Source organism: Ischnura elegans, chromosome 4 (genome assembly GCF_921293095.1).
Source record: "Ischnura elegans chromosome 4, ioIscEleg1.1, whole genome shotgun sequence".
Classification (NCBI taxonomy): Eukaryota; Metazoa; Arthropoda; class Insecta; order Odonata; family Coenagrionidae; genus Ischnura; species Ischnura elegans.
Genome location: NC_060249.1, coordinates 30,989,476 through 31,008,675, shown reverse-complemented (window position 1 = coordinate 31,008,675; position 19,200 = coordinate 30,989,476). Strand labels below are relative to the sequence as shown.

The 19,200-nt window shown below is 42.5% G+C and overlaps 1 protein-coding gene across 1 annotated transcript in view; it reads right to left on the bottom strand.

Moving 5' to 3' along the window:
- Positions 1-10,673: 10,673 nt before the first annotated feature.
- The window catches only part of LOC124157228 (nascent polypeptide-associated complex subunit alpha, muscle-specific form-like), a 132,399-nt gene continuing 123,872 nt past the window's right edge, over positions 10,674-19,200 (bottom strand). The window contains exon 9 of the mRNA XM_046531782.1: positions 10,674-18,688. Within this exon, the coding sequence (XP_046387738.1) occupies positions 14,423-18,688 (4,266 nt within the window). The 3' untranslated portion in view covers positions 10,674-14,422. The remainder of the gene's footprint in view (positions 18,689-19,200) is intronic.

Here is a 19,200-nt window from a genome sequence, read left to right as displayed (position 1 = left end):
AAAAATACGCTCCATCTTGTGCCCATTTTATATTAGTAATTACTAGTTTCATCAATTCATAGCCCAAAAAACAAGGAACGAGTATTATATGAGAGTGCGTGGTACAGGAGAATATACAGTACGCATAATAGGTACCTAGTTAAAACGACTGCCGCGAACAAGGTATAGTAAGTCCAGCTCCAGGCCTGCTGGAAAGTGAATTTCACCCGATGTATATCGGGAAAGAGGGTATATTAGCTGAGACTTTGGCTTGGCGACCAACAAGGTCACAAGGTCGTAGGTCATTTTCTGCCAGAAAGAAAAAAGGTATTTTAGATTCAGACGGCATTAGAGGCAAGATGGAGAATATTTGGAGCATTAATGGTATAAAAAAATTCCGTTAAGTATCTTTTGTACCTTGCAGAAACACTAATTTCAGCCAAGTTTGCTGGTAAACGAATATCATTTTATGCCCACACTCCAACTCGCCCGTGAAATGTCCGACATATTTATTTCCCCAAGACATCGATGGCCCGTATTTGGGAAACACGTAATATCACTTTCAAAAATCAATCCGTATGGTAGGGTGTTTTATCGAAACATATCTTCGTTCATTTCCCATACGTAAATGTCATCCCTCAGGTTAATGAATTAAAATATCGTTCAAGGGGGGCACACAATAGCCAAATGCTGAGGCCAACTTTACAACCCCCAATTATTATAAGAAATTGGACAAGCTAGCAAATTATGTTCTTAAAGATTGGTTTTATCATAATTCTGATACTTTTCATCTTGGCGATTGGAAATAAAAGTGTATCATATATTAAGTGGAAATAATATTTTTACGGGAAACACAAATTTCTCGCACAATAAATTTCGAATAATTTCGAAATAAAAGTATTATATATTTAGTGGAGCTAAAATTCACGAGAAACAAAAATTTATGGTACAATAAATTCGTTAATTCTAAATAAAAGCTATCATCGAAACAAAAATGGAACAGTCGATGAAGCAAATGCTATCAAAAGAATCAGCAAATCACGTCACCTCGTACTTAACAATTAATATCTTGAACGTATTCGTAAAATCTCGTAATCCTATATCGTTCATATAACCTCTCTTAGTACTTATATTTAGAATCAACCGGATTGTAAAATAAAAGTAATAAGTAAGTATTACACTTCATGGGATTCACAAAGAAAGTATAATGGGCATGATCTGGGTGCCTCAACATAGTTTCATCTTCATATCTACCTAGAAGATGTAACTATGCTACCAAGACCTGAAGATGTAGCAAACCGAAATAATTGTTAAACTATATGATTAACTGACAAATCCCGCAATTATACCATTACTGGATGTACAAAACGATGAACTCTAGCGCAAGAAGGTGGTGATTGCGTCGGGTGCGCGTATCGGAAAATAACAAGTTTTTTATTTCCCAAATACTACAACACTTATTAGCGTAAAACCATGATTCTTTGAATGAATTTATGAAAACATTTAGCTAGAGAACCACAAGGAAATGTTGACCATTGATTCCCTTTCGTTGCTGCTAAGCCGTAAACGCAATCATTCTTGCTGCAACCAGAAAAAAATTATTGATCGCCTCGTCCTCGGTCGTCGGAAAAGAGGTCGCGTGTTCGAGTCCCGCGTGGATAGGTTGCCCCTACCCAGGGCATGGTTTTTCGTGCTCGTATAATTTTTTTTAATTTATGGAGAACCCCGATATAAATGGCCAATATGTGCTGTCTTCGGTGGTGTGGGAATAAATAAAACAAATCATTTTCCTGAGCTTAAAATGAATTAGTCATTGATAAAAAAATGATTTGAACGCCATCAGTAAACATATAAATGAAAGAAATTTTACATAGTTTAATTTGTTTTAAAATAAAATGAGCGTTCTTTGAAATATTGGTCTTCAAACAAGAGTGATAGAATTTTACACAGATAGCTCGCAACAAAACGTGGGTCGAGTCCGTTGGGCATTTATAGTTTACCTCAAGAATCCCAATAATTTTAATTTTAATTTTGGAAGGTATCAGAGAGTAAATCCTGAAGCTATTACTATTATTATTAATAACAAATTATCAGCGTAATGCACCAGGTGCAAATTAACTATTTTGCCCAAGCCTGTAGACCAAATCATGATTGCCAAACTAGAAAACACTTTTGTACCCATTTTCATTGCGAAAATAGTCCTCCCTAGAAAAATTTGGAAATCGCTTGTCACATCGTGATCCTTCTTATTAGCAAAATGCTCTCTACTCGTTTGAATTTCCTCTACTATTTACAAATTTTCTGACCCACATTTTGTTTCCGGTAATTTTTGCTATGTTAAACCAACAAATGCTCCAACAGATGTTGAATGTGGTTTTTGAATATGCTGAATTCAATTAATCCGCCCCATAAAATTTATCTACCAATGCACTTGGCATCCTGGTTTCTGTGTTAGCAACATATTATGGCCCCATTCTCTACAATAGGTATTTTTTGAAATTCACTATAAAAGAAATTTAGTGCAATGAAGTCATCATATGGCACAAAAGCTACAATAAAATTACCTATCTTACCCTATCCTAATTACTCAATAACCTTAAAGTATGCATTATACACCGAAAATAACGAACAGTAAAACTCATAGGGCAAGATGGCGGAGTCGTTATCTTGTCCCCGTCAACTAACCCCCCTGTTGGTATGTCAGGAGTCTTAGATTTATATGGCAGGATAAACAACGATAACAAATTAATGATTATGGCGATTAATAACCTACTACCTAAAATAGTTATGCGCAGTAAGTCATTGAGGAATTTCTCCTCGTTTATCTTTCCAAGCTGACGCAGATGGTCCTGAAAATTATAACAGGTTCAGTGAAAATCACAAACTCAATCTGATAGACATGAAATGGCAGCTACAACTTCTCCGCGCGAGTTTTTATTATGTATCAATGTGATGAGTTAGAAGTATAAGTATGGTGAAGCTACGTAGCAGCAGGAGTTAGCAATCGCTCATCCATCATCTTGCTCCGATATCCCCTCAATCGCGCAACTTTGAAAATGTTCATCCCTCCTCACCTAAATCGGTTGGGATTGCAACTTGAGAGATTAATCATTTGGATCACAGACGATAGTTTTTTCGCCTCAAAATGTATTAACAATACATTCGGAGATAGCGCCTCTCCCCATTTAAAATACATGGGAGTCGGCCATGTTAGGACGTCCCGGACGGGCTTCGGCCAACCTTCATCTGCTCCCGTCCTCGGTGTACCGCAATCAGTATTCCTTTGTTTTGACTTCAGTGTAGTCAGTGTAGCAGGCATATCGTCTAAACAAACGAGGGAGAGTATCGAGGGAGAATCGCAGAATGATAAATTCGCTCCATTTCGTTATCAGCCACATTTTCCATGCCTCGTGTAAAACATGTATCAACTCCTACAGAAGCTTATAAATCCTTTGGAAAATAAGCCACGGGTTTGGATCGTAAGCTAAAGATTTTTGAGGTATATTTTTATTCATTGCTTCACTATTTTTATAAAATCAATGCTGATTGTTTTTTCAAAGTAAACGAAAGGATGTGGCATTCATGGTTGGAAAAATATTGACTCCAAAGAAAAAAATAAAATACACAGCATATTTCGAATGTTATATCATGAGTTTAGGCTGAAATTTTTGGGACATAGGAAGCATAATCTTAAAGCACTTGTTAAGGGAAGTGAAAGAATTTTTTTTATGTATAGCTCAAAGAAAATTGAAACTGACTTATAAAGTGATAAAATTTTTAGAGTGATTAAATACCGAAGTTACAATGCAAATGCTTGAAAGTCACATGTTTCTATGATACCTACTCCAACAAATTTTGAAGTTCGTATGAGTTATTCTATATTCTATTAGAGTACCTTTACCAAAGCCATCCATGCGGGTGATTGGGACATGCCCAGTAACTCGCGAAATGAAGTCATAGAAAATACATGTGCATAACCACGATAAAAAGAAGAACACAATGGTAATTTCCACACTTTTAATATTACAACTCAGCACCGACCATGGTTTCAACGCATAAGTGTCATTATCAAGGACATTTGACCTTTATCAATGACCTTGATAATGACACTTATGTGTTTAAACCATGGTCGGTGCTGAGTTGTAATATTAAAAGTGTGGAAATCACCATTGTGTTCTTCTTTTTATCATGGATATTAAGAAATTCCTCAAAATCGAGCCGGATACGATTTTATACATATGCATAAATTAATGCTTACTTATATTATGTACTAATCTGCACAGAAGTGAGGAGCAAATGGATTAATATCAGTACCTTGGAAAGCGCATGTGACAAAATCCTTTGACTTTCGCATTACGTCTTTGCCAAGCTAACTGTCGAATTTTGGCCTGTGTAAGAAGAGGGTATTAAGGCGGTAGGAATCTTAGCATAACTTCCTTCTGATAAGATCCTAAATCCTGGTTCTCAGGCCGAAATGATTGCTATGGTAGGGATATCTAGCGATCACTTTTAGCAAAGAAGAGTCCCAGAGTGCTCAAATGCTTCGTAATGATTACAACAGTGGAATAAAATAAGGAATATGGAGGCAAAAAAAGTTTTCATTTCCTCTTGTCCCTAATAAAATGGGCTCGTTCGCCATTTTTTACTCTTGTCCATTGCGTTAGAGTTTGAAAAAAAAACAGTATTTTTTCATTTTTCAATTAGTCGCCAACTTTTCGAGCTATTAGCGGCGAAACAAAGACGGGCTTACCCCTTTCGCTGAAAAGTTCATGAGGTCACTGACTCTAGCCGAGCAACTCACCGCTTCTCCCCTACTTCTCCGCCCAGCGCATCCGTTTCAAGTTTTTCATTATCATTCACTCTCTAGAGAGTGTAAATTTTCTTTCTTTCCGTTTCTTGCCGTAACAGATTGGGTCTCCCAGAACGAATTAAATAACCAGAACTAAAATGACGTCACAATCTCATGAAAGTGGGCGGCAACTGTTGCATTTTTTCATTTTCAAATTATGAGAAAATGGTGGAATTAAGAACCCTTATTATTTGCTGCAATTTATTTTTCCCATCCATCAACGGAATTATCTTGATCAATCGCACTTTCGGGCCTGAGTGAAAGACCCCATTGCATTTTGCCTTACGATTTCTCGCTCATAAGTAATTAGTCACAAAATATCTCGTATAGCTTACATATTTTTGGAGCGTTACAGTTTGGCATTATTCTCGATCAACGCTTTAGAATAAGCTATGGGAAGTAGAATGGATTTGCTAAAAATGACAGATCGATCGTTTTACGTTTAGAGGCCGCTCAAGAGCCAGTGGCGTATACAGATGGGGGGCGCAGGGGGCACGCTCCCCGCTTGCGGGGCCGCCTCCATATCCGAACATTCAAAACCACAATTGCAACTTTTTTATATTGTAAGATATTGCCTTATACACGTGTATAATGAGTTTAAATAAAACCTTCTTCAACGTCGCAACGTGGCTTGATTATTTTTTATCAGGATAAAAGTAAAGGTAGCTCAAGATATCCTTTGCGCCCCCCCCCCCTGAGTATTTTTCTGTATCCGCTACTGCAATAGCACTAAATTTAATCGTAACTGAGTTTCTCTAATCGGCGAAAGTGTATACTTAAGGCGTACTACCACAAATTTCAATTCCTCCAATTTCAAAATTCTCTCAGCTCATACGTGCTAGAGACCATTTTCTGGATATAGGTAATAACTTTTGGAGCAAAATACGGCCGCGCGCCATAGGCGGATCCAGGGGGGGGGGGCACGGGGGCACGTGCCCTCCCCCAGACCCTCAAATATATGCAAGATTTTTAATACGGTCCCATTATCATTGCGTTCGTTTTGTATTACGAGGTATCCTTGTGCCCCACCCAGAACAAAATCCTGGATACGGCCTTGCTTGTGCCCCTCCCAGAAAAAAATACTGGATCCGCCCCTGCCGCGCGCTCTACCGTAAACACAGCGCCGGGTGATCACGGGGTGTAAAACGGTCAGCTCAGTCATTTCGTCCTTTGGTCTTTCATTATTCTCAATCCTCCTAGTGTATTTCCTATTATTCACATTAACCTACAGTCCCGACATTTTTACTTAGTTTATGCGTATATCAGTTTTATATACTTTTATAAAATTATCCATCACAGTAAATTATCAAAAAGATCAATTTTAATTGAGAAATTATAAAGAAGTAAGCCAAACTAATCCAAATCATTTTCTGTCTCCTGTAATGACAATAAACGAGTTCACGTCTGGTAGCCACTTATGACTACAATCGCAATGCAAATCCTTTGGCTGAAAAGTTTTTCATGTTCATTAACTTCACAATATAATAAAGTTTGAGGAGGACCATCCTCGAGACCAGTGGTGTAACTATAGGGGGTAGGAGGGGGTTGATCCCCCCAAAGCCTCAGAGAAATAAAAAAATAATTAAAACTATTGTTTTGTTTTGACATATAACAACTGCATAAGCTTAAAGTTAACGATCATTTATAAATGTCATGGCAGTAAGTCAGTTGAGTCATCGAGATTAGCCATTTTTCAAAAATTTACCCGGACCCTTCGTTGCCTAGGGGGAGGGTCGCCCCCCAGTCCCCTCCATCCCGTATCCCAAATCGTATTTTAAGTTACGCGACTGCTGGGGACTCAAGTTTACAGAAAGGTGATTTCCTTCAAAATATTTCCACTATTAAAACTGATCTAAATGTGCTTTTTACTTTTTAACTGCTATTTGTTCATTAGTCAAGCCATTGGAGAAAAGAGTAGCAATATTCTTTGTCGGAGTTGTTAAATCAACGTTTTCGCTTGCGATATACCCATAATCATCTATTTCTATAGCCTTCAAAGTTGACCTACTTCAAATTCACTTCTAGATAGAATTATTTCATGTAAAACTACCGGATCTCTAAATTTTCGCTTCATAAAAAGCCTAATGAATCTTTTGTATGAATATTAAAATTAATAATTCTACGTCAGATTTTAAGATAATTTTATATTGGAGGAACCAAATGATGTAGATCAGCGGTTCCCAAACTTTTTTGTACCACGCCCCCCCCCCCCCCCGCTACACATATCAGCTTTCCATTTTGCAATACCCTATTTCCACGGTGCCGTACATACTAACTCCTACTTGTACAAGTACTTGTACTCGTACAAGTATGTGCCTACTTGATACGGTGAGTAGGTAGATTTTTTTGTTCACTGTTGAATGCGGTAACACAGAATGGAAAGATTCAATAATTGTACGTATGATGAAAATTAAAACAAGCATTACATGAAAAACTAATATAATTACCTGTAACCTTCTTTGATCAAGTTTCCAACTTTATTGAAACTTAACAAAAACAATTATGAAAACTTAGAAAGACTTTATTTCAAATATCTGAGGATATTATTTTTGTAATTTTTTTATTTATTTCATTTGGGTGTCACGCCCACCCTGGCATTTCTCCACGCCCCCCCCCCCCAGGGGGGCGCGCCCCCCAGTTTGGGAACCCCTGATGTAGATAAAGTCTTCACGGGGAATCAGCCCGGTAAGGATGGACATTGCCTTCACGAGAAGGCAATTCAATTCATGGCAGAGAAGGCCATTGAAATGTTGGCAGCAATGTCCACCCTTACCCGGCTGATTTCCCATGAAGACTTTATCTACAGCATTCGCCGGGAAAGCACCAAACCCTGCACCAAATGATGTTTAAAAGGCTTATTCAATTCCCTTTGAAAAGTTCAAAGAGTTTACTACTTCGTAGCAAGATGCAAAGTACGATTGGTCGCGGGGGAGTGATATGCTCTTTTAAGAATAAAGTTTGCAACGATGAATCGTACCAGAATCATGAAATTCCACTCCAGCTGATCCGATTCTAGCTGCGTACCGATCGCTAGTATTTAGCTAGCTTGACTCAACGCGGAAATTTTGACCTCAGAGTCTAATACCGTCATCGTCTTCTCCTTACGTCCGTGCTGCCACGTGAACTGAGATTACTCACCTTATGGTTGTGCTGAGAACACCATTCGGATGACCCTCCACAGATAGGTGTAGGCGGCTCGACTCTCTGCAGTTGGAACAAACAGATGCCTTTGACTTCCGTTGCTCCTTCTGTCTTCTGCTCAAGACAAGTCCGTCTCCTACGACCATTCGTTTAACACTGCGTCGCCTCCGACTGCTTCTTCAACGATCAACTGCTCAAGTCCTACTAGCGCCAAATACACTCAACCACGACTACGTGGTACAAAGTAAATTCTTTTCACCGAGCATATGTTTTAAGAACCATAGTTTTTTCATGCCAGAGGAAATATAAACAGGAGCGATTTACGCTTATCGAGTATGCGACCATGATTGAAATGGCAAAATCTCAGTTAACGTGACCAGTCCTCACGCCCATTGGCTGATGTCGTCGATTGCGTGTGTGTGCAAGGTTTTCATTTGTTTTTAAAATTTTATTTACAAATAAACAACATGTAAGTAAACATTACCGTCTTAATCACGGAAATATTCACGGAAAATATTTTTTAGAATATCCTTTAAATTCCATTTAAAATTATTTCCTTGGCTTTTTTTTCAATGGCGCAAAGAGATATTGATTTAGGGGGTTTCAAAGTTGTCCCCCGGTTTATGTTACTGCGCTCTTACTTACCCTATTATCTTGAGCGCTCATGTACGAAATCACCCTGATATTTGAACCGAAGAAGGCTGAAAGTGAAATGAAGGAGCTATATAACTGAATATAACTATTGAATCGTAGCCTACCTATTGATATAATACTCGTATAGGTAACTGAATTCATTTTCGCAAGACTCATTTCGTTTTAAGAATAAATTTTTGCATTTATATTGAACTTGTGAATGTTGTAGTAACAGCGAAACGCATAGTGCGAAAATAGAAATATTGCAATGTCTTATTTAACTAATAATGCGTTCTGTGTAGTCTAATAATGCAAAGGATCTAACACCACCTCTGTAAATAGATATTCTAAATTTTTATGAGCATAGATATGTGTCATCATTAGTGCCAGAAGAAATTTGTGGCCATTCAAATCGATTGCCTCAATAGCGTGCGAAGTCTAATGTTTTCTACATACATAAGTCGCACAAAGAACACTACAATTTTTAAAATAGCCACAAAAATGAAATTCGCAGAGAGTCAATGTGGAACTCTCTTAAATTGTGCGGTTGATAAAAAATATTACACGAAATAAACCTTAACGAACAGAACAAGCAGAGAACGATTAAAAAAGTGAATATTTTAATTGATATGAAAAATCAAATTCAAACCACCGCCAGTTGCAAAAATCACGCGCAAGTAGTGAAAATGCCTAGTTCACCTAGATAAAGAATCAATTTTAGCTCGCTTTATGGATGGCTGGCTAAAAAACGACGAGACTATTGTTCACCAAAAGGCTAAGCAACTGGATTGATTATTCGCAATATGATATACCGCCCCATATAAAAGCATTAAATTTTACTCAATGAATAGTCTAACATTAATAAGGACTGATACTCATGTTTGTATTTCTCACCTTGCTATTTTAGATGTTCCACTAGCATTTACTCTGTCTTTCTAAATTTCTGGCGTTTACCTACTCTTAATTATCTGAGTAATGGATAGTTTTAGAACATACCTACTCAATTCACACAGTTGGATCGAGAACACTTGCTAAAATGCAATAATAATTTCATTGAAATATGAGCAACTTTAAATTTTGGGTCAGATATCTGAATTTAAATATGAATAATGGCGTCGATAAAAACTTACCTCCACTGGTGGTTTATCTTATCCACTGATCCATGCCCTACGCAAAGAAAGGTGTTACCATCTAAGCCTGTGCACACGAAGGAAGGGCATCCTCCTCAATCCAATCTATATTTTCTGGCAGTAATTCTGCGCACAGCAATCTTCCAGTCACATGAGTATTCAGGGTAAACGGGTTAGTGTGGCGGCTATAATGTTTGCTTCCCACAACGTGGGCGCAGGTTAAAATCTAGGCAATGACGGAGATATTTCAAAGACTGCCCGATCCCTTTTTGAATGCTAATATGCTGAGGGCGCTTCCAATGCAGTACTCCGTCCGTTAAATGGGACGTTAAACTGTGATCCCCTCAGCACCCTTGGTTTTGAGCTGACTAATGCCGACGCTGGGTTTATCTCCACCATTCCACTGTCCTATTGACCTCCTCTTAATGTCATAGCAGAAAATTTCACATCTTTATCAGAAGTGATTCAGTATTTTACGATCTACATTACACAAATTACAATACATGGTGATACATTATGCAATTATTTAAAGAGATAAGGAGAATTTGTGCTCGATAGCTGTGAAACTACTCAATCGAAGTAAAATAAAATTTTCCGTAATAATTACATAATAAAGGTGTATTGATCACAATAACGCTAGGAAGAAGCATTTTTTTCCTTACATACTCACCTAAATCAAATTCCTGAGATACCTACTTCATCGATGACGTCAATGTACCAATTTATTAGATAAATTTGTATATCTATCCATATTCTTATTCGGTGAAACATTACATGAAAAAACTACACCAAAATTCACTTTTTTGTTCTTAGCTCATTCAAACAGGACAGATTACTAAAATATCTGATGAGCACCAGGAGTTTAAGACTATCATCAGATGAAAATGCCCTGGAAACCAAAAAATAAGGTTTGGGAATGGTAAAGAAAAGGTACAAGTAAATAATTTATACGAACAGTTTTATTACACCCACAATCAAGTGGCCACTGCATTGCACACATTACACTTCACTGAAACAGATGAAGTATACTAATACTATGCTCACTAACAACACTATAATATATATGTAATCACGAAGCAACTCCCTTTTTACAAATGTACAGAGTTTAAATATATATGTATATTTATTTATTATTGGATACCCATTGGACCTTGAAGAACGCAAGCCAAACATGCTGTTGGTGTTATTCATGAATACGCGCGTAGGTCATCAGTCGAACACCAGGATTACTCTCACGAATTTTACACAAACGTGCGCAAAAAAAATAAAATTTTTGGGTCCCGAATTCTTAGATTAATAAGACTTAACACGTCAACTTGCTGCAGCGAGGTAACCGAAGTCAAACGAATACATAGTAAAACAATCACTTATAGTGAACTAGTTCCCTACAGTAGAGGCAAGACATCCAAAATTGGTGAAATAATAGATAAAGTAAAACAAAGTAGTCGAGAGAAATTCGTAAACATCAAGTTAGCTGAAAAGTGATATCATGGTGGAGAATAATTTGAAAATAAATACAGCAAATACCGTCGCATCCGCAATCAAACCAACACTAAGATAAGAAAACAGACCTGAGACATTTACATAGACTTTATGCATCGATTAAACGCCTTTTACGCTTGTAAATTGAAGTTTCCGCGGTGTGTCTCCAACATCCACTAGGCACCTCAGTTTTCTAATGCATTTTAAAATTACTCCCGGTACGATATGAACACCAAGTTGTCGGTAAAGTAAGATAAATAAGTTTAAAATACCATTTAATGGCCGGAGAAACCGTGTAAATAGGTTAAGTTGGCCAAAATCACGAGTTAACTAAGTGACAGGGCTATGGGTGCGTCGAGAAAGGCGATTTGAAGGCAACGCGGGCGGCGCGCCGCCCATTCGGGAGGCCGTCAGCCAATGAGAAGCCGGGGCGGAGGAGCTGCGCGCGCTCATTGGTAGAGCGGGTTCCTCCCCCTCTAGCCCAATGGCCGACGAGAAGGCGCGGTTGGAATTCAAAGGCAGAGTTATAGGCGTCACGAGAAGATAACGACAATAACTTTGATTCGCGAAGGATTAGAGACCCAAGAAATGGCTTCCATCAAGAATATGACAATCTGAAATGTGAAAAACAATTAATATTGAGAATACATGCAAAGGAAACTTATTTACACGACAAAACTAAGACGAAGGCTGGATATTTTAGCGCGCTTTTTCACTTCCTACCCAAACAAAATGGTTGTTTCAGGCACTAAAAATCACTTCCTACAGAACAGAATACTGTAAATACGAGTAAATCGACCAGCAGCAATAGAAAAATGAATGCAACCAAAAAACGATCAAATATTTCCCAGCGAAGCGCGATTCGAGGTAGCGTTGCCTTTTGAGCGCTACGAGGGCGGGACTGTAAAATAATTTAAGACACACCCACAATAATAAAATGAAATAAGTGAAATACGTATTTTATTTATAAATTTCTCCTCATCCAACGAGAAAACGATAAAGAATATTGTAACAGTATGCTATCAAATTTTCGACACTGAGAGCGGAAAAAATATCTTTGGTTCGACAATTTCCCATGATATTTACTGAAATAAGGTAAATTTTGTTAAAAGATGAAGAAACATGAGACCACGTATTTGAAAGATCCTAATCCCAAAAGCCAGATAATTTTTCCGTCTACGCATTTTTCCCTAACTACCAAATTCTTTGCGACACCACTCATCGTCGAACAATTTACGATAAAGAAGGCAGTAAACAAGCATGCATAATGTAAGCTAAAAGAGCATTTTAGGGAAAATTACATCCGACTCAAGCTGCAAAGCTATCGTTATAAGGGATGGTGTTTTAAACTTGGACGTGATAAGTTGTTGCAAGAACTAAAATCCCGCTGTAACACTAACTGACAGGAGACAAACGCGTCGCAAAGAGAAAACAGCGCAGCGTATTTGAAACCGACTGAGAGATTTTTCACAGAAAACAAATCAATTAAAAGGCTCAATTATCCATATCCACGAAAAATAATGTCCGAGACTTACTTTGCACACGTTCGTCTGCATGGAGCGTCTTTAACAAGGTTCCAAGATGAGGTAAATATATATTTATTATCGTTTTTAAATGTGCACAAGGGAAAATTACGACTAATTATTTGTACTTGAGAGGGGGGCGCAACTTTTTCCACGACATTTATACTTCCATTTCCCTTTCCGCAGGGGAAGTATACCAATGGACTTTAAAGCGAAGAAAATCACGATACATATCCATGTAATTGTTAGCCTAATCGACACCCAATTGACAGCTCGTAATACAGTCCAATACGATCGTTTTCCTCTCCTCGGAAACATCTTCCCATAGAACAGAAAGGATAGAAGAACTGTACAGACAGAGAAAAGAGGAAATCAAACATGTCAATCCTCTGATACTATGGGGAATATTTGTGCACTAGATACTTCCAAGAAGTAACAATGGTTCACCACAATAATATCGAGAATAAAATAAAAATATACACATTTCGAGCACGTAAGGCTCAAAATAAGTTCTTAAATAAATACCTTCATCACCAATCAAAAATTTTTCTTTGGCTGTTTAAATTTGTCCCACAGTCCACTAGACACACTATTCCACTGCTCTAAAAAGTCTACCTGTAAGTACACAAAAGTCAATGTTTATTTCTTCAGGGGTGGATAGATAATTGATGTCACTGTAACTTTGCCGTGGAAATACGTCCATTTTATTTACATTTGACATAGCTCATGACGGCTATTAGCAAGATGATCACATATGGTCTTCGAAAGCGCCCTGACTGTAAATAGCGCATTAAAAATATTACTCCGGGGATTCACTGGGTGTATTAAAAATATGAGCGCTTTCTTCATTATGTGATAAACCTCAAGCATTGAGCCAAGGGAAATATTTACACTGTGAATATCAAGGCTGCTAACAACGTCACAGGAATGCCATATGGACTTATTGCATACCTTTTACTCTGTAGCTAACGACTTAGTCGAATGATACCACAGTTATTTGAAGCAGTATCAATGGGTTTCCCTCCAAACCGTTAACATGATGATGTATAATCATCGCCAAAATTGAGAGAAAATTTAGCCAGATATAGGGTTCAATTATTTGCAAACTATCGGATATTAATGAAATAGTGCAAATATACTGCAAGGAACAATCAAATCTCACTCCGAGAGGAATAATACTTGCGCGATCTTTTCCAATAGTTCAACCCCGAATAGCTGATAGCATATCCGATACTGGTTGAAAGAAAAACGAATTCATCGTCCTTAAAATTCCGACAAATGCCGCCGGAAATTTCCACGAAAAGTCGCATAAATTATTTAACCCTTCGAGTGCATAACTATGACAACGTTTTGAACCAAGAAAACAAATAGGCGAGTGACCAAGAATCAGTAAAGTTTCCGCACACTTCCCACCAGTCTAGGCATTCCACACGTTTTTCGCACAACTTAAAAAGTTCACCCAACACATCACGTGAGTAATGTTAAGCACAATGGCTGTAACACAAAAATATCGGGGGACAATGTTTTCGTCAGTTTACCCTGGAACACATTTTTTCGCCTGTTCGTTCGTTACGGGAAAGAGATGCGTCACTCGTTCCACGGAATGTTCAGCGAGGCGGAGGGTAGTACCAGGGGGCGTAGTGGTGCGCGTTGGTACCGGGGTGGCACCAGCCGCGCGGCTGCCCTCACTTGGCCCGGGACTCGACAGCACGGACGCTCAGACCCGCTGCCACCTTCTCGATGCTCCGCGTCAGGTGCTCGATGTTCCTGATGGAAGACTGCGGCATGCCGGGGGGACCGTGGGGGTGAGGGGGCCCCCGCACCCCGCCTGGAGGAACGTACGGGGGCTTGGGACCACCACCGCCACCGCCGTAACCTCCGCCTCTCCTCTGCTGCTGCAACTGCTGCTGGAACTGGTGGTGGAGGGACGTGGGCTGGATCGACAGCTGCGGGTGGTGCAGGTGCTCACCCTGTCCTCGGCCCATCCCCTGCATCCTGTTCTGCGGCTGGGTCAGCAAGGACGGGTTGGGGATCTGCCTCACGCCCTGGTTCGGACCCGGCTTGCCACCCCCGGAGTACAACCCGTGAAGACGCATCATCGGGTTGCCTCCCCTGCTGCGAAAACCGGAACCTCTGCCGTTCTGGACGGGGGCGGCGGTGAGGCCTCGTGGCAGGTGTGGGTGGACCTCCCCGTTCTCCGGGGGTTGCGAAGAGGTGGTGGTCTGCGGCGCGGGGGCGGAGGAGTGTGACGGGAGCGGGCGCTGGTTCCTCGGCGGCGCCTGCTGGTGCTGGTGGAACTGGTGGTGCGAGACAGGCGGGACGGGTATCCTTAGCGGGGACATCAGGGAGGGGTTAGTACTCCTGATGGGTGCTCCGGACGGCCTAGGGGGATGTGCGGGTGGGGGGTGTCCGGTGGACGTCGGTGGCTGCTGGTTGGCTTGATTGGGTGATGGTAGCCGGCTAGCCGTCGCCGCCGTCCGCTCCGCCATGAGAATCTTGACCGCCGTGTCCGTGAGGGTCATCAGGTTACTCATGGCGGCCGCGGGAGGGGTCTGTTGCTGTTGGCGCGGCGAAGCAGGCGCGGGAGAAGACGATCCCTGGTGTGCTGGGGATGCCGACGCCGGTTTGTTGGAGGATCCAGTGCTCCTGGGGGGTGTCTTTGGCGGGAGCGGGGGCGTCGGAGTGTCCCTGGCAGGTGACTTGCCTCCCGCCCCCCGGGAAGACGACAGCTGCCGGTTAACGAGGGTCTGCGCTATGGAGAGGATGCTGTGCTGGGACTGGGGGGCCTTCGGAGACTTCGACGGCGAAGGCGGGGGCGGTGGAGGCGTGGGGGTTGTGGGTTTATGACTGGGGGAGGCGGAGGATGATGCGATAGTGGAAGGTGCGGCCGTGGAGGAAGAGGAAGAGCTGGGATGCTGGGCTGGAGGTGACTCGGACTTCCTCGAGGATCTTCCTGAAAGGTCCAGCGCACCGTAGTCATCGTGAATGATGGCGGAATCATCCCCTGAAGGAGATAATACTTTGTTCACTCGTGGTTTTGTAAGCATCGCGGGTGGCTGCAGGCTGGCAGGCCTTTTGTACGTCAACGGGAAACTGTTCGGGAAGGATCCCCTGTTTGCCTTGTCAAGTTTAGAAGACTTCTTCTTCTTCTTGACCGGCGGCTGTTGGGAGTCTTGAGAGTCCTCTTTCTTTTCAGTCGAAGAGTCCCTCGAAGACCTCCTAACGGTGGTACCTTCTGGAAGCTTCCTCTTGATTGCGGCTAAACCAGGCATCGGCGGTGTGCTCCTAGGCTGCTGTGAACCTTGCAACCCGGAAATGGCCGATTTTGGTGGCGTCGGCGTCACGGTTGTACCCTTGGGTAAGTTTGCGCCCAGTGCAGGAGACGGCTTTGGTGCCATTGACGGGGATGGTTTGTTGACGGAAGCTCCAGAAGTGTTAATTTTAGAAGTTTGCGATGGCGCTCCAGAAGATGGATTTGTCTTTACTGCTGTAACGGTGATGCTTTTATTGGGCGTTGGTTGCGAATTTGACGCAGTTCTCTCTCCGGAATTTCCACTGTTGGACAAGGGAGTTTTCTGTGCATTTCCCTGCCCCTGATTCGTTTTCGTAGATGCCGCTACACGGTTGATTTGTGGGGTTTGCGGTTTATTATTTTGATAGGATGAGGGTTGTGCTTTGGCAGCAGTTGGTGGGGGAGAACCTACTTTAGCATTTGGTGCACCGGATCTGACGGGGGCCGCTCCAGATTTGTTTCCGGCCGAAGTATTGACGACTTTTGATGCAGTAGTCGGAGTTGGACTTGGTCGGCTAACATTAACCTGTGAGTTAATTTTAGACACCGTATTCAGGGCAGGAATGGGTTTGGTAGTTGTGGAGGACTGACTGATCTTCACTGCAGATGGAGGAGATGAATTTGTTTTAGAATTTGCAGAAGACTGGGGCTTTGGCGTGACGTTGCCTTGTGCCGTAGAGTTCTTCACTTGCTGCTGCTGTTGGGTGGGGGCAGGCTTAAGAGAAGTATTTGGCGATGGCTTTGGAGGGGAAACAACGGGCTTCGCTGAAGGAACATTTGGCTTATTAGCGGTGAGGGTAGTTTTAGTGTTTGCCGCTGAGACCACTTTCGGAGTCACGACGGCTTTGTTCGGCTGTTGCACCAATTTGCTGGATGGTGCTAACGGTGTTTTTCCCGCAGCCGAAACAACAGTCTTGTTTGTAATTGTGACAGTCTTAGAGGCATGAGTAGCAACTTGCTTTGGCTGAGAAGCACTCATTTGAGCATTGTTGGCTGCTGGCGAAGACGAGGTGGTTTTCGTGACGTTATTCACCTTGGCCGGCACGGGGTTGGCCTTAACAATTTGCGGAGGGGGGCTCTTCGCCGTATGACTCAACGCAACGACAACGTTCTTATTCACCTGTATCTGCGGCTTTTGCGAAAGGGAAGCTTTGGTAACGAGCGATGGATTTTGCTTGGAAATTGAGAGGGTGGTTTTCAATCCAGCAGATGCTACCGAAACGGCCATTGGTTTCCTCGGGATGCTCATGGGCTCCTTGACAGTCTCCTGTTTGACCACCTCTTCTTTAGCCGCTGGAACTTCTTCCTCCTCTCGAGTTTCCTCAGCCTTTTCTGGAGTCGGTGGAGGAGTGGGTTGCGGAGGAGGTGAGGATGGCTTTGGAGGCTCTGGAATCTTTTGAGGCTCCTCCGCTTCCTCGCACTCCCCCTCAACCTTCTCTTGCTCCTCGCTGTCGTCCGCTTCCTCCTCCTCAATGTCATCCTCTTCCTTTCCAATTCCCTTGTCTTCCATCGAATCTTCTAAGATCAGCAACTCCATATCCTCCTCGTCCTCTTCCAACACGAGGTGAAAGGAAGAGTCGGGACTGGACTCCCCCTTGGACTTCCCCGACGTCGACGCCGGGGACCTTGGGGCCATATTCGCTGGTGACTCCGACGCGGACTCTTCGATAGCTTCACCCTCTTGATCCTGCCCCGCGTTTCCCTCCGCCTCTTCCTCACGGGACATCTCCGGCTCGACTGCCGCCTCCTCCACCATCTTCACAACCTCTTCTTCCTCCTTCTCCGGTAGAGGGTCCTTTTCAACGGACTGTTCCTCAGGCTGCTCGGGCGCTTCGGGTGTCACCTCGGTATGTTCATCCTTCTTTTCCCCCTCATCCTCCACAACATTCTCGACCTTCTCCTCCTCCACCGCCGCCTCCACAACCTCCGCTTCCTCCGCCCGCAACTCCGCCTCCTCCTCCACTCTCTCCACGACCCTTGACCTCTTCTTGGGCCTCTCTCCTTCCCAGTCTTCGTCCCTCTTCTCCCTCGCCCTCTTCCCCTTCCTCCTGCGGCCCCTGTCCTCCCCCCGTCCGCGACCCTTGGACTTTCCCCGTCTCTCCTCCCTCCTCGACTTCCTGCCTCGCCTGCCCATGGGCATCTCGTCATCGTCGTCATCGTCCTCCTCCACGTACACGCTCGGCTTGTCGCGGGAAGCGTCGCCGCGTTCCCGCATCACCCTTCCGCCCTCCACCGGCTGGCGGAACGCCTCCTCCGTCTTGTTCCGGGTGGACTCCCGCCTCCTCATCACTTCCACCGTCTTCACCACCCGCTCTTCTTCCTCCACCTTCTCCTCCTCCTCATCGTCCTCCACCTTCAACTCCTCCTCTTCTTCCTCCTCCACGCCGTTTCCCATCCCCTCCTCATCCTTCTTCATCTCCTCTCCTTCCTCCTCCATGCGTCCCTCCTCCAATTTGGTGCCCTCCTCGCCGTTGCGCGGTTCCTCCTCCGGCGGCGGTGTCTTCATCACGCTGTCGCCCTCGGACGACCCGTCTCCCGCTCCGTTCTCCGAGGACATGATGGAGCGAGGTCCGTTTGCCGTGATGCTCCTGAGAATCCTCCGCCTCACGGGCGGCTTGGGCTTCTTGAAGATCCGGTAGCTGAAGCGCATCGGCCGCTTCTGCGAAGTAAAGGAAAAGAGAATTGGAATTAATGCATGATACAGTGTTATACTAAAGGCTGTTCTGAAAATCGAAAAAATATAGGTTGAGGTCTCATCAGTGGTTTTACATTTTTTAAACGTCGTTTTAATTAAACGTCCATAAAATTAAATCAGTAAGGAAACCTTTACTACACCACATAAATAAAATAAACATTTGAACACGACTACGTGCAGTAAAAGTTTCTTCACTAAATATATTTTGTAATGGAATACGACCAAGTTTCCCAAGATCGTATTTTATTTTAGACGTCCATGTTAAGATATTTTTAATGAAAATAAGTATATTAACTATGTATTTAATTAGTTATTGATGACAAATAAAAAATCCTCGACAAATTTTAAAATAAAACTTTTTTCAGTGGAGCAGTTTTGACTGCAAAATTATATTACAAGTTAAATAAGTCGTCACTTTGAGACGCTAAGACGCTAGGACGCTAAGGCCCTGAGAACCTGAGGCAGCTTTTTAGTAG